Genomic DNA, 16,934 nt, shown 5'->3' on the forward strand with positions numbered 1-16,934 from the left:
TTTAGCCATCTCAGCAAGTTCCATCATCTTCACCAACCATTCCTCCATTGTGAGTTGTGCCTAATCTTTCCATCTTTATGCATACAATAGTCTCGCTGCAGCTATCATGTACAAAAACAAAGTTCCATAACATTTTTCCAACTGTTTGTCCATTGATCCCAAAAGAAAAACCTCTAGTCTCAATTGTATATTAATCTTTAAAATCCTCTGAATCGGTGTATGTATTTGAATCCAGAATTTTTTAGACTAGATGTGGATGCTCCTGAAGACAAAATCAACTGAATATTCCTTCATAGTCAGCATCAGCTGTGGAAGCAGCCCATACAGTACATAATGGAGCAATAATTGGCACCTTGAGAATCTTTAATGGGAGATTGGATTAACTCTATAGGGTAACGCTATCAAAAGCTATCAACAGATAGAACAAATCTCTGCATACCAGTTCCTGGGAAGTTCTAGATAAAATGTACTCACGTTCTATTTGCTTTTGGCGTTTGATTGGTTAGCAGGAGAAGATTAAGTGGGAAAACAGAATGCTGGACTACACACGCTCTTGGTTTGATCCAGCACAGCTCTTCACATGTTCTTAACCATGCCTTGTGCCAGATCACCACTTTCTCCATGGATGCATCTCATCCTTTTTCCCTAAGCAAGAATCCAGTTGATTAGAGCAGGGAATTTCCAAAGCAACTGGAAATGAACTTTAACCGCTGCCTCCTTTATCTGACAGAGTTAAGCTCAGCAGTGCAAGAAAAACAGGATTCTGTGACTTCTCCAAGAATACCCACCCAATTAGCAAGACCAGCCAGCTCTATTCTAAGGAGGCTTGGACATCACAAGCCATGGGGAGCTTTAGATAGGAAGCAGCTTAGGAACAAGCCAATGTGGTGTTATAGTGGTTAAGGTACTAGACAAGGCCTGGGAGACACTGGTCCGCCTTTATCCATGAAAGTCACTGGTGACATTAACTCAGTCTCTCTCTCTCAGCCTAGTTTATTTCACATGCTTCTTCTTGTAGGGATAAAATGAAGGGAGATCCCCATACAAGCCATATTGAACTGCTGGAGTGAAGTAGGATATAAATCTAATAAAATCTTGATTGTCTTCATCATCTAAGCTGAAAAATTTCTTCAGATCTTAAATTTAGTGGATAGAGTTGAGTCACCTGTTTGGAATGGGAGATAGTGCTACATGATCTGGTCTAAAGTCACTCAAGTAATTTAGGAATACAAAAGCCATGCAAATGCATTGGTTCCATATGTTTCCTCTTTCCTCAAACTTTAGGATGAATGGAAGAGATGAGATCCAAGCACCTGGTTAAATTATAAGCCTCTCTGGGACAGGAGCCATCCCATCTAACTCTATCAAGTGGTTTCCCTAACATGCCCTCTAAAAAATAAGTTGCCTTACAATTTCTACCATTTCTAATCAGCACAGTATGCCTTCTGCAAAGAAAGAAGATTTTACAGTGCAGTAGAGTGAAAGATACAATAGTCTATATCACCACAGCCTGATAATGAGCAATCAATAATGTTTTCCTTCCTTAACAAGAAAAGCAAGACAACAAAACTAGAATATCATCCATCCATCCATCCATCCATCCATCCATCCATCCATCCATCCATCCATCCATCCAATATGCTACCTTTTTCTTGCAGGGAAGGGCCTTCCCCTTGCAGGAAATTCTACCATCTCAAGATGACACCTTGTCATTCTGCAATGTGTGTCTCAGGCCTACGAAATCCACATTTACAAGACATTAAATAGTCACTATCAACTGAAGTGTCAGGCTTCTTCTTCTGAAAACAGAATAAACACAAACCACAGTATATTTCCAACCAATCATCATCATAATTAAATTCCAAATATTTTTAGCTGACAGAACACCTCTAAGTGCCAATTCACATTCACAAAGAAGGGGAATATGTCTTCTATAAGCCCAGAATTTTGTTTGAGGTATAAATAAATTGTGGGAAACTTTCATTAAGAAAGAAAAAAAATGCATTTCTGATTCTAATTGGAGGCAGGACTGAAAAGTGGTCTGGCATCAACTAGTAAAACATCAGATGGGGGACAGAGAAAGAGCTAAGCAGAATGTGTTAGAAAGGCAGCTACACTACATGGCTGCTTACTTCTGTCTGTGATTTGCAGAAGCAAAAATGTGCACAGTTTTTAAAAGCACATAAATATTTCACATGCACAATTATCTGATTTCAGATTTTTTTTTCTAGGAGAACAACTCCAGTTACCATCCAAAACAGAGGACATTCATTGCCTGAGTAAAATTCATGGGAAAACTGCATCTGTGGAAGCACCACAAACTAAAGTGCACTTAGACTAAGAGAGTGAGTGGGAATGTTCTGGTGTCTAAGTGGGAAGCCCCTGATCAAACATGTCATGAGGCAAGAAAGGGTGGGAGTGAAGCTTCAGCTGCTGTTTACTTGACCTTGGCCTGGATTTTACATTGTGAAGTGGGAAGAAAGCGGAACTACTGATTGCACACCTGCTAGGGAATAACCCAGTTGCCAGGCCAAGGTTGAAGCTATAATTCCGCCCTCCCAAATTGGCAGAGTGAGATGAGAGATAGAGGAGGAGCCCAGTTCTAAAATTAGCTCCTCTTAGCTATGCAAAATTGTTAATGTAATTTTCTCATCCCTTTCAGTCTCCTTAGCCTAGTGGTATGGAATCCATATTGATGGAATCCAAGAACAACATCTAAACGAAACAGGCAAGGTAGGATGGCATCATAGTTTCACTAAATTGCTAGAGGCTTTCTGTAAATCAGATACAACGTCATCACTCAGAGACCAAAAACCTGGCTAAGATACAATCCTCCATATTTATGAAAGGAGACTGGAATTCAGTTGAGGCTGAATTCCAAGTCCTATGCATTCCTCTATACCCTTCCTTTTTCAACCAATCTTCCAACGCATAGCTCACTACTGTTCAGATTACAAAGTAACAGAAGTGCCTTTAGCACTGATGTTCAGACAGCAGCTCAGCAATTCTTCATGTAGCATCGTGTGCAGCATTTCACAACTGAATCGTCTGCAAGAAAGGCAGAGATGTCAACTTCTTTGTAATAGCACAGTGTTATTCAGTGATTACAGGAAGCCAGCCTTAAGGCAAAAGGAATCATCTGTGCAGAACTGCCTTCCAGATGTGTCTGGGCTATAGCACATGGCTTAAAATTTTGAGAGCTATAATTTCAAGACATCTGGAGATTGGCATGTTAGAGAAGACTAATGAAATGTGTGGGGAATTGGAAGAGATTCATCTGGACCCGTCTCTTATTCTGTTAAAAGCTTACAAAATAATTTTATACCAAATCAGATATTATTCATTCTGACTGGCAGGTGGTCTATAGGACCTTTCTATAATCTACTATTTCACTCTAACCAGAATCATTGGGTATTGAATTCAGGATGTTTTAGATGCAAGACAAATGCTCTACTGGCTCATTTCTGAACTGGCTCAAATCTGTTGGCTTAAGGGTATATATGAGATTAGAAATACATAAATACCCAAGCCTTCCCCAACATGTATGCCTTCGGTTGTTTCAGCCTTCAATTCTCATCAGCCTCAGCCAGCTTGGCCAATTGTCAAGGACGATGGAAGCTGTAGGACAAACATTCTGGAAGGATTCATGTTGGAAATGGTATTCTTGCATCATCAGAAGCTAAAACAATACAAGGAATCACACTACTAAAATCAGACTGTATTATCTGTTTTTCCCCAAACTGGATAATGCTAATATTTGAGCCATTAACCTAACATTAACAATAAGAGTAAGAAAAAGAAAAGGAAGGAAATATTGAATTTGTTGTTTCAACAATCTTCTCTCCAAAAAAGAGAAGGGGAATTCCATGCTTCCTTTGTGTTAATATTTTAAGGTCATCATTCTGACCTCTTCTGCAAAGGAATGAAATTCGCCAGCAGTAACATTTGCCAACATCTAGTACTAATATATCCCTGTATCCTAATCAACAGTCTCCTCCCTGCTGTTTATGTTTTGCAGCATTCCTAGAGCTTTGCACACCTTTCTCTCTAAGTACACAAACAGAGAGCGCCATATTAGCAAGAGCAACGTGTAGCAAGTTAGAATATAGACATCTGAAGGTCAAGACATCAGAAAATTACTTTTACCCACAGGGACAACAGCCCATCTCACAAACATGTTTACGTTCTTCCAAATGTCAAACCTATTTCAACCAGTTTCTATTCATGACATTCAATACCCTTTTCACATTCTGGAAATTTACATTCAGTTTAGTAAAGAACACATTGGATGTGGGAAGTTCTAGTGAGGATAAATACATAAATATTTATGAAAAGTGCCTGCATCATTTTACTTTGTTGGATAATGTGACAAGAAGGAACCAGAGAGAAAATGCAACAACCTTAGAAGGTTTATGACCAGCATCATATCTGGTTCATTGTTGCTTTTTTCAGGAGTGTCCTACTTTTTCATATATCACTATACTATACATTGGAATCCGAGAAAGTGCTAGACATGGAGTTAGACTGATGATTGTCAGCAAAGAACACCTCTCTAGCCTTATGGGGAGATAGTGAGAATTTAATAAGTTCTACCACTGAGTCACTGCCAGTTGTGTAATAAGTAAAGAAGTGAAGTGATAAATGCAGCAAACCTATAAAGATAGCAGGTGGTGGTGATGGTTTGTTATGCCAGCCTTGTAGATAGCAGGAGAGTGTAAAACAAGTTTATTTATTTCTTTTGGTGCCTTCTAGTCAGTGTTGACTCCTGATAACTGCCTGGGCAAGTCCCTGAAGTTTCTTGGCAAGTTTCAGAAGTGGTTTGCCATTGCCTTCTTCCTAGGGCTAAGAGAGAGAGACTGGCCCAAGCTGACTTTGTGTCTAAGTATTCCACTAGCCCAGTGCCTTAACCACTACACCAAACTGGCTCTCATGACTGTAATTAGGCATACTAAAACAGAATATGAAGTAAAAGCATTTAAACAAAATCCCCATGAAAGGATTACTGGACAGTTAAAAGTCTGTAGCACAGTCTAACCAATGTAACCCAATTTAGCACACTGTGCAAATAAAACTAATGTAGCTTAAACCATTGAACTTTTAAAAAATAAAAATAAAAAACTGGCGCCAAAAAGAGTGCATGTCAGTACAAGCCATATTTCTATGGGAAGGGGGTTCTATCATCTGAGAGTCACAAAAAGGACTCTCTGTTGGTCCAAGGATTTCCTAGCAGTACTTTGCAGATGGAAAGCCATGCTAGCCTACAGTGGCAAAAAATCAGGAGGAGTCTAGTAGCACCTTTTCCAACTAACACATTTTATTAAAAGACATAAGCTTTGCGGCATCTGATGAAGTAAGCTGCAGCTCACAAAGCGTATGCCTTTTAATAAGATTTGTTAGTCGGAAAAGGCTCCTTTAAGCAATACTTGGAGATCATCACCACCAGACGTTCTTAGGAGTTGAGTGCTTACAGATAATGATGCCACAAACAACCTAGGCTTTAAAAACTAGCACCAGCTCCAGTTCCATGAATTCGGCTGGGAAGTGAACATGTAACCACTGCAGCTCCCAGTTAGGATGCAACGATTCCAACTGGCTATCCAGTTAAAATCCTGGCAGCCACCCTCCGTACCAGCAGCAGCTTCCAGACTGATCTGCAAGGGTAGACAGTAAAGAGGCCCAGTATAATACAAGAAGTCTTGAGAGTTACATGCAGCCTCCAGGCTGCAGACCATTCACTATAGTAATCCAGCCAAGAGGTCACTAAAGCACAGAATAATCCAGTCAGACTATCCTTTTGCAACTATAGTTATAATCAGTCCATCTGACAAAAGACATGATAAGCCACAAATATTACTTGGAGCTCAAGGCTGATCAGGGAGTCCCTTGCTTTTTCAAGGATAAGCTATCCATAATCCCTGTCTTGTTGGGATTCAATTAATGTTTATTGATCCTCATCAAACCCAAATCTAGGCACTTGCACAGCCTTACCTATCATGACACATAGAAACAGAGCTGAGTATCATCTGCTGACACCTAACTGCAAAATTTCAGTTTCGTATAATACCAACCATTATGTTATGTTAGTATTATATGCTAGAAACTAGTGGTTTCATATAATACTATGGGGTTATGGGGAATAAAATGAAGCCTTATAACTTAATGAAGCCTTGTAAGCCACTAACCACATTATATTTTCTTTTTCCTGAAACCAATTCTGCAAATAGGAACAAAATCATTATGTCACCATGCCCTCTACACCCATCCCATACTTATCACCCAGCAATATAACACGGAGCAAAGTTGCATTCCTGTCTTCCACCAGGTAGGGATTATCCATCAACCAATAACTTTTAAATTCCAAGCCAGGCTGAAATGAAACTAGAAAATCTGCATCAGGCAAAAGCTTCTGCAGATAAAAATATAAGAGCTAGATAAGGCCAACGACCAATCTTATCCAGCAAACTAAATCCCGTAGTAGACAATCAGATGTACTCAGGAAACTCCCAAGCACAAACGGAAGGGTGATAGCTTCTTCCACAATGCTCCCTAGCAGTTGTTATTTAAAGTATCATGCTCATGAGACATAGTATACGACATGGACATACAAAACATTTCATTCCAGGACTGTTCTGCATAACATCCCATTTTTTTCTCTGGACCATACCAATCTGGTCATTCCAGGGACTGGCAGTTCAACAATTTTCCAAAATTCTGAAAAACTAAGCCACCTCCTGAAAGTCTGGATCAATCTTGTCTGAGAGAAGAATGAAATGTTCCAGGGTTCTCCAGAACTTTTCATTCCCAGAAAGTTCTAGATAATGTTTGCACACTCCTAATATATAACCCTTGACATTATTAGCCATCATCAGCCCGATCTCCATGACTTTGTCTAGAGTTTTTAAGACCATGTCATTTGTGGCCACCTAGTTGAAAAAAACCCCATAATTAAACTGTGTGTATATAAATACATGCTTCCTTGTATTGGTTCTAAATGTTCTTGCATTTAGTTTCAATAGATAACATTAAAATCTGATATTCTAAAAGAAAACTACTATGTCCATATTTTCCAAGTCTATAGATTATTTTATATGCTTCTATTATGTCTCCCCTTATCTGCCCGTCCCCCAGATGATAGTGCTCCTTGTAGGGGAGTTAATCATATTGGCTGCCCTTTATTTTACCTCTTCCAGCTCCACAATAGTATTTTCAGGTGACCAAAATCATACATTGTATTCCACATGGGGCCACACCATATAAGGATATTAAGATATTGGCAGCTTTACTTTCAATTTCTTTCAAATGACTCTTAATATATAATTTGGTTTGTCTTTTTTTTAATTTAACAATAGTTGCTCAGTGGAGTGATGCTTTCACTGAGCTATCCACTACAATTCTAAGAACCTTTTCTTGATCAGTCACTCCCAATTCAGACCCCATTAAAAAATATATATATGTAAGTATGTATGTATGTACCAATATATGTCACTTCACATTTGAAACATCCAAGAAACCTGTTCCCAAAGATGCAGATTGAGACTGATTTTTAAAAATACTGATTTACAAGTCCACTGGCCCCTTTGAATCACTGTTGTCTCTTGGGTTTATGATGTCAGATCCAATAACTGAAAAAGAAATTATACATCAGCACATTGTAGATAAATGAAGAATTATAGATAATTCTTAAATCTGCAAGTAATCCCTGCTTTGATGTGCAGCAGAACCCTCAGTGTAAACTTACCTCTGCCTTTTCTTGATATTAAGCCACATTTCAAAATATCAAAACATTATTTGGTCTAGGGTACACCTGCAGAAGAATAAGGTGGTAAAATGGACTCTGCTACTTCTCTTTACAGGTGAAGATTGAAGGTTTCTTAATCTTACTTCTCTTTACAGGTGAAGGTTATTTGAGGGACCACCTCTTCCAGTTCTCATCTACCCATCCCATCAGATCCAGCAGGAGGGGTATGTTGAGGGTCCTGTCTGTTAAAGAGTTCCAGCTGACGGGACCCAGATGACATGCCTTTTCTGCTGTGGCTCCTGCCCTTTGGAACATCATCCCTGTTAGCCTTTCAAAAGGTCCTGAAAACAGTTCTTCCAGTAACCTTGGGGAGGTTGCGCAATGGTTGTATTGTGTTTAGATGGATGCAATCTTGTTTTTATTTATTTGTTTAAAGTGTTTTAATAGTTGTGACATTATTTCAATCGTTGGTTGTACGCTGCCAAGAGTCACATTCAGTGAGATGGGCAGCCACATAAATGTGTTTAATAAATAAATGAAATCCGCATTTGAATCTGTCTGTGTGATGATTGGGTGGAACAATGTCCAATCAGAGGATGGCAACACTGGGCACCCCCTCCCAGGATGCATCCCAGCAGGAGGAGGGAACCATAAGAGAGAGGGATTTGTTGGGAAGTGTAGGTGATGGGACAGGGCTGTTGGTCATTAAGCCTGGGGATACCTGCCAGGATTAATAGTTTCAGGCCTAATATAAACTAAAAGAGCCAGTTTGGTGCAGTGGTGAAGGCATCAGGTTAGAAACCAGGAGACCAAGAGTCCTAGTCCCACATTGGGCACAAAGCCAGCTGGGCCTTGGGCCAGTCCCTTTCTCTTAGCCTTAGGAGTCAGGCAAGAGCAAACAACTTCCAAAAATGTTGCCAAGAAAACTGCAGGGACTAGTCCAGGCAGTCACCAGGAGTCAAAACTGATCTGAAGGCACATAGACTAGAAATGGTCAGGACACAGATCATTTGCAGAAACAAGTGTAAACCCATTTCTTTTAAATTTAATAAAAGTTAATTTATTTCTTTGTTCCTGTGTTAACCAAGAGAGCCAGTTGGGTGTAGTGGTTAAGGCACCAGGCTAGAAAGTGGGAGACCATGAGTTCTAGTCCTGCCTTAGGCACAAAGCCAGCTGGGTGACCTTGAGCCAGTTACTCTCTCTCAGCCCTAGGAAGCAGGCAATGGCAAACCACTTCTGAAACAGACCTTGCCAAGAAAGCTGCAGGGACTTGTCTAGGCAGTCGCCAGAGTCAACACTGACTTGAAACACCAAAAAAAAAAAAAGTTAACCAAGCGTCTGCTATCCTGAACCTTCCCCATGTTTCACCCTCTTACATTACCGTGTAATAATTGCAATGAATACTACGATAATAAGGGGAAAGATCCCTATAACAAGAGGGTTATATGCCACTGTGTGAGGAAAACTCCCTACAAATAACAAAGCAGCATAAAAGAAGTGGCTTGATCTTAGAAACTGGTTGTCACAACTCACAGCTCAAATCCCTCAAACACATTATTAATAAGTTACAGCTCATACTGCACTTCCTCAGGAACTGGGCCCATACTTGCATACAGACAATCACCCAACCTGAAGCAGATGTTCACTAGCAACAAGAAACAACAGGACAATGATGCTAACATAGGAACCAGACTTTGCAGCAAACCCAGATTTCTACTTTGCCTCCACATCTACACCAGCCGCTGGCTCCAACAAGTACATACACAAGATTAGAGGCGCCTTCACATGTTCTTCCTCTAGTGATACATGCTATCAACTGCCAGTAATGCCCCTCTGGATTCTATGCAGGGCAAACAGGACAAACTTTGCACAAAAGAATTAATGGGCATAAATTTGATATTGAAACTCAAACTAAGGACAAAGTATCAGGGCATTTCAACCTCCCAGGACAGTCTATAGCAGACCTCATAGTGACTGTTTTGGAAAAACGGGGCGTTAACTCCACCATTGGAGCAACAGGTTGCTGAACTTGCACACATCAAAAGATTTTAGGCAATCTCAGAAGGTCTCAACAGACACAATGGGTTTTTAATGGACTACAATTGTTAATGGATAAAGTACTGGCAGTCAGTCCCACATGTAACCTACATTTGCATACCCATCCTATCTTCCCCTCTTTTCTCCCCCACACCTCAACCCAATTTAAATCTTACTTTAGCATAGCCACTGTGTGCATCTGATGAAGTAAGCTGTAGGTCATAAAAGTTTATTCCTTTTAATAACATTCGTTAGTCAGAAAAGGTGCTACCAAACTTCTGATTTTTTGCCTCCATCAACTAACACAGATCTCCTCCAATAATGCTGACTTTGAAATTTTGCTCAGTTTTCTGCATAGGCAAGAAAATACATTAGTTTGAGAACCTCTAAAGGATTTTATATGAATCCTTCATGCACCAAAGATATTGTGAGGTTAGCCTTGTTTTCACCACCCACACATTTACTAGCCACGTGAAGAGGCTACACATATACCAGAATACGCATATATTAGCTTCTTCCACATAACAGCACATTCTGATTGGCAATTATGTGAAGGAATCCTTGAGTCAAACATACAGTCAAGTGGGGGAGGGGGGAGGAACAGGGGAGAGCTAGCCAAAGTTATCCCCTCTTTGCATACATGTTCAGCGCATGAAAATGAATGGTACAACCACCCCCACTTTAACTCTCAGTCATTTTTTTTAAAACTTCCAGGTATCACCTGATGCTCACACAACATGGTTTATAATTGCTTGCTCTCAGTAAGCCCAGATGACAAAATCCTATCTCAACTGGAAAATTACTAATTTTTCCTGGAAGTAATGTGCTTAATTTGTAACATTAGAAAAACTAAGGGATTCACTGAAGGTAGTCAGGATGATTTCAGTCATAAATGTATCATGGAAACAAGACTTTAACTGGAATGTGTGCCTTACCATAAGTCTAAGCAAAAGCGTGCACATCTCTCACAGCCATATGTTCCAAACTGTGCACAAAAGCTAAAGCAGTCTTAAATACTGCTCATGTATAGGAAGTACCACATGAAAACTGAAAAAGCCCCCAGTGTGAGATTTAAATAAACTCTCTAACCTTCCCATTTTCTACCCAACCTTCAGTCTAGAGCTGCCGTCATGTGATTTCCTACCAGTCAGTAGAGCATAGGACAAAAACCCCACGCTACAGTGTTAGGCTTCCCTGACACCTCCTCCTCCCACTAGAGTTCAAGGCATATTCAAAATAGCTACAACAGTTTCCATACAGGTTCTCAGATTACAATTTAGTTGGGGGAATCCCATGCTTTATTAAGCAGGGGCTGCATGGACTAATCTTCTCTGTGAAGCAAAGCAAAGAGTCACACTAAGATGGCCTTCTGGGTCCTCCTGGGAAGAGGAGACCATCCAATTCTGCTGTCAGTCCCACCCATGGGGACAACAGTCCATGATTACCTTCTTCTAGAGTTGATCCAAGACTTTGAGTTTCTGAGCAAGAAAAGCAAGTGGTTCTCCATATCTCTGGTCAATATGCACTGGATATCCAATATTCAGTTTACAGACAAACTCATACAAACTGATTCCTGGCACTACAATTACAATTAAAACAATAATTGGTTGCCTCCCTGCCAAGATTTAAATCATAGTTGTACATCTTGTGGCTGAAGGTCACCTGGTATCCTTCATTATTTTTCCGTAATTGTCACCAATTTTCAATAGTCTGTACAAGTGCTATCCCTGCAAATATTCGCAGTGCACTCTGTCTTTTCAACTGTTGCTCCCATCCTTGTTTTAGTGTGGTAAGGCAAGAACAAAGCCAACACTACTATCAGCTGTAAGTAGAGGATGGCTGCTGGGGGATCTGGCTTACAGCCCTTGGAGCGGGGTTGCCCAAACACCTCTCAAGGTAGCCTCTAGCTTCTATGCTCAGAGTAATTTATGATCAGCCAGGCTTTAGGGATTAACTTGGGCCAAGAACTGCATCTGCTGGTGGTGATTTCCAAGTATGTTAAAATTAAACTCTGTGGTTTTAAGACTGGATAAAGTGGGAGAGGGCAAGTCTAGGGGAGAAATCAACTTACTACAAATATGGCAGAGATGGATCCTGACACAGCAACCCACTTTGACTGTACTCGCCATGTGCAATTCCTAAGTTTTCCACAGGAGCTACTTAATACCCTTTAAACCAAAAAGAAGCAATGCATTTCTCATTTAAATGAATTCATTGATTTTCTATTTTCTTTTGTTTTCCTAGTAGTTTCCTTCTCCACCAACTGCCCTCTTATGGGTACCTCATAATAAAGAGGATAGCAAATACCATTGATAACAGGTATTTGATATTTCAGAGCCCTATCCAACAAACAAAGCAGATTCTATGCTGTACAGCTGGAAGCAACTCATTTTCTTCAGGACAGACCAGAGATGGACTGTAAAGAGATAAACTTTATTTAGAGACATGTTAACTAGGCATTGGCTGGGTTCAGCATTGTGCTTAACCAGGGTTTACTAAAAAAAAACTACAATTGGCTGGTTTACACAACATAACAACATAAAATCAAAGGGACTACATTGTAGATTAATGTGTTGTGTGAACCAGGCAAATATCTTCCTATACAGAGTTGGAATACACAAATTATGCTTTTTAAAGTTGACCTAGAATTTTATTTCCAAGAAATGTGGATTATCTCTGTTTGAATATCTCTCTAAATATTCTAAATTCAGAGAACTACTATACAAGCTACACTAATTAATATGAAACTATTTAATTCCCTTGGTTTATTCTGCAGCCAAAACAGAAATTTGCAGAGACATCTAGGCAGGGATCAAGCAGAGAACCCAAACAGAGGTACAACAGGAAAGCAACACAATGCAGAGTTACAAGAAAAAGACCCTGGACCTCTGGGGCAAAGGGGAGGGGGTAAAAGAACACTAGGAAATAATCAAACACCCATTTCATTTAAGGAAATGGAATGCATGCTAAATTAAACTAAGATAAGTGTAGCTTTGATTTCTCTGAAGAGTCATGAGAACCTTAAGTTTGGTCTTAAGGATCATACATATTCTGATGCATTCTGCAAAAGAAAACTGGGTCCTATTTTGGTATCATCAGTAATGCCCAAATGTGACTTCTGGACACTACACCTACTTATCCCTCTGCTGCTGTCCCACCATCCTCAAATTAACTTAGCTACATTCATGTTGAACCTGCCTGTCCCTTTTCAGAGGCTCTGTTCACGTACCAGCTATTGGCTGCCAGGCAGAAAGGATTTTTATGCCAGAAGCCAATTGTCACTACTACTACCTCCATGTTTTGGGAGCCCATTTCCCACAAAACCATCACAATCCTTCCAGCTGACATTCAAGACTTATTTTAAAATTATGCCTTATGGCTGGTATTTTGATTCAATGTGCATGGTACAGCCTTGAACAGAGTTTTAAAATTGAGTCCAATCATAACAGCAAATCTCATACACTCTTATATCCTGCTTAGAGTTGTCTGATTGAAATAGATTACTAACTCACAGATAAATATAGTAAACTGTTTCTAGGTTTCTATCTGTGAAAGGTCATTCAGACTGATTCACACAAGTGTACAACAAAAAAGTACTGTTTCAAGTTTAGCTAAAGACAGCTATGTGGTTGTCCTCTTCCAGAGTGATCAGCTACAAACTCTGGTCCTCAAGAACCAGCTTCATTATGGAACTATAAAAAACAGGAAGTAGAAATATGAAGCCACTAACTTCTGTTCTTTCATCATTAGAACTGTCATGAGGAAGTGATAATTGTCCATTACAGATTGCAGTGAAATAGTGAATAAAAAGAATTCCAGCTTTTTTACACTGGATGCCCACAGACCAAAACCACCAAGCTAACAGTTGCTCCTTTCAATGGAAGCGTGGGGAGGAATAAATAAATTTGAATCCCTCCCTTATGCTTTTTTAACATTCATACAGAATTTTAGGTTAAGTATTTCACAGGAGGAAGAGATGAGTAGTGGAATCTCCTGCACTGTGCTGGGAAGAGAGAAAGGCCATCCCCCTTAAGCTTTAACCTACAACTTCAGGTAACTCACATTTTGCAGAGCAGAATACCTTTTATAATGGGATACATACTGTATTTGTTACTCCAGGTTCCTGGAGGCCAGCTGTCTCCTGTGTCTCTACCCAGTTCTTTAAACTAGGAAAGACCAGGAAGGAGCAGTGCAGATCTCCCCAGCTTCCCTATCATGAGCAAATATCTGATCAAGCTAGAACCATTTATCCCCATCATTTCCTTTCTTCTATTAGTCTTCCCCAACCTGATACCCTTCTGAGGTGCCAGCTAACAGACCTCTTGTCCCCAGCCAGCTCAACCACAATCGAAAACACTACATAGCTAGTGAAAAGCACAGCAGAAGGTTAGCACAGCTAAGAAAACTAGAGATGTCCAAAGCAATAAACAAAGCTAGCCTGTATTTTAGTACACAGATTGTCACTGAAAAAGTCTAAAGCAGAGGGAGGGAGCAAAGGAAGAATTTCATTCAGAAAGAAGAGAAGGGAGGATAAAGCTCTTCTGCTACATGCTTTTTGCCTGGTTCCAGCTGCCCTGTTCCCATCGCTTTACTTCTGGAAGGGATTAGCTTGCTTTTTTGTCACCTCCTGGCAGAGAGAGAAAAGCAAGGATGGACAGCAGCAGCAGCAGCAGCCTTTTCTTCCCACAAAGCCTTTCTCCACTCAGCCCCCCATTTATCATATCAGCAGTGCTGAGGAAGGAAGAGGAAACTAAGCAGGCAAGGAAAAGGAGAAGAGACTCAGTGCGGAAGCAGAATAAGGAGGAAATAATGGGTGCATCACCGTCTTTCCCATGTGGTACCTTCCAGATGCGTGGGAGTATAATTCACATCAGCCCCAACTATCATGCTCTTTCTTCATGCAGACCTTTTCTGAATTTTTTTTCCTCTTTTCTCTTTAACTGCATGCAGTTTATATATTAGTTTAATGTAGTATTGTTACCGGGTTCCTTGAGAAATGCTTTTGCATGGGAAGCCATATAAAGCATTATTCAATAATGCACCAACTTTCTCCACATTATTTGTGCTGTTTATGGGAACCCAGAGTGAAGCCCACGTATTGCATTCTCCATGCGTTAAGGAACGAACCCCTATCCCCTAGGTATGCAAGGCTAATAGTATATGTAACAGGCCCATCCAGGAAAGAAAGGTTAACCAAAGCTTCAGTGTAGCAGCAGAGAAGGAAAGGGCATCTGATTATCAAACCCCAGTTCTTATCCTGCAAAAGAGGCTATACAAATATGAATGGTTTAATGGTGATGATAGTTAAAGTGAATACTCTAAGTCCACCTCTTTATGGTAAGAGAATGGAACCAGAGCAATATGTCAGCAAGAACTTGCAATCACAGCCACAGCTCATTGTTTCTAGAATTGCCCAAAGGATGCCTTGCCAGGAGACAGATTTGCTTCAGACAACCCTGTGTAGACATCCTTAGCAACCTCCCCTGAGTCTCTTGCCTCCTTCTACCTGTCTCTTCCATACAGCTGTTGCCTCCACAAGGGCTGCTTCAAGCTATAAGACATCATACAGGCAGGTTAACAACATATGAATAGGCTACTCCTATCAGAAGAACAAACCAGCACTGACCCAAGAAACATAGTAGATGTATGGCAGGTTGTGAGAGGAGGAATAGGTCCCATAAATTTCTCCCATCCTATCATCTTTTCCAAATCTCAGCTTCATCCCGTGTGTGTGTGTGTTTGTGATTTCAACACAGTTCTGCACAGCACATATTGACCAGGCTTCCTACTGTGTATAAGTATGATGAGAACTGACAAAATACATAATTTGATACTGGGTGAAAAAGCATAACGTAACTTGTTCTTTTTTTCCCCAGGCAGACATGATAGTCCTATATAACTACTGGATCACCTTTATTTTAAAGAGCAGATGAGTTCATCATATAATACTGTGAGCCTGCCTCTGTCTTTCCTGCATTCTCCATCTCGCAGATAGCACGTGCATGAGTGACTGCAGGCAGGATACCTATTTGTATGACCAGCTCATAAATGTGGTGGGGAAAGCAACTTTTTTTTTTCTTTTCCCCATAAAACTGCAGACAGTTTCCCTCCCTTAAGATTCCCGGTTTCCAGGAATGAGGCTCCGTACACCAAATAAGCACACACGGATGCAAGAATCACACAACAACACGTAACAAATCGTCCAGCTGTCGACTGCACTTGAGAACGCACTGGGGTCACTCACGTGTCTCCATCCTCAGATAGGAAAGCAAAGGTGTCCAGCAGCTGCTGCCTCAGCCTTTCTTCCTCTTCCTCCTCCTCCTCCTCTTCAGGGTGAGGCGCCCCTTCCAGCCCCGCCAAGGACTCCACAAGAGAAGAAGAGCCGTAACTCGAATCGAGTCTCTCCTCCGATGATTCCTCTTTGCCTTGACCGGAAGGAGCGGGCACTTTGTCCAGCGGGATCCCTCCGGCAGTCGGGGACCGGGGCTCTCCTTCCCCCGGCTGGCCGTGCAGGGAGCGGATGATACCGATACCCGAGTCGCACTGCCCTTCTTCCAGGTACGCGCCGCCGCCGCCGCCTTCCACCTGCATTTCTTTCTTCTCCGCGGAGCTCCGAATCCCCGACATGGTCCCCAGCGCAGGAAGCGGCGAAGCTCTCCCCTCAAGCGCCGGCAAAAGAAACACGGGGCGCTGGCGTTTAGAAGCCCGGCACACGCAAAGTCCGAAAAAACGGAGAAAGTGAAAACCCCGGAAGGCTCATGCCGAGCACGGCGCAAACCGGAGCCTGGACAGAAATGGCAAGCAAGAACTGCCCGCTCCGCCTGGGTTCCTCCCAGCTGCACCGCAATAAAGTCCGCCTCCTCCCCCCAGTGGAAACTATGAATCCACAGACGCCACCTAGCGGTGCGTGGGAAAACAGCTTCCTCCTCCGCTCGCCCTGGAACGCGCAATGTCTGCGGCGAGGTTACACTTGCCCACTCTTCAGGAGACGCCGAAACGGAGCTGTTCCCGACAGCATTCGTGCATCGAGACGACGCCATCGAGGTTGATTGTGCTGAGCTGAGTCTGAGGTCGGGTGATTATCAACGCCCAAAAGTTTTGCAGTGTTCTACCAGCTCCTTCCGGCTATACCTCTAATCATTGCTGTGTTATTTCTGTA

The 16,934-nt window shown here is 41.4% G+C and overlaps 1 protein-coding gene across 1 annotated transcript in view; it reads right to left on the reverse strand.

The window, feature by feature from the left end:
- Positions 1–16,630, reverse strand: part of NFKBIE (NFKB inhibitor epsilon) — a 30,849-nt gene extending 14,219 nt beyond the window's left edge. Inside the window, exon 1 of the mRNA XM_007429482.4 lies at positions 16,020–16,630. Coding sequence (XP_007429544.1) covers positions 16,020–16,402 — 383 coding nt within the window. The 5' untranslated portion in view covers positions 16,403–16,630. The remainder of the gene's footprint in view (positions 1–16,019) is intronic.
- Between the last annotated feature and the right edge of the window lie 304 nt (positions 16,631–16,934).

This window comes from Python bivittatus, unplaced genomic scaffold (genome assembly GCF_059951505.1).
Source record: "Python bivittatus isolate LINGU-HERP-01145 unplaced genomic scaffold, Pbiv_v1 ctg000020_np1212, whole genome shotgun sequence".
NCBI classification, from domain to species: Eukaryota; Metazoa; Chordata; class Lepidosauria; order Squamata; family Pythonidae; genus Python; species Python bivittatus.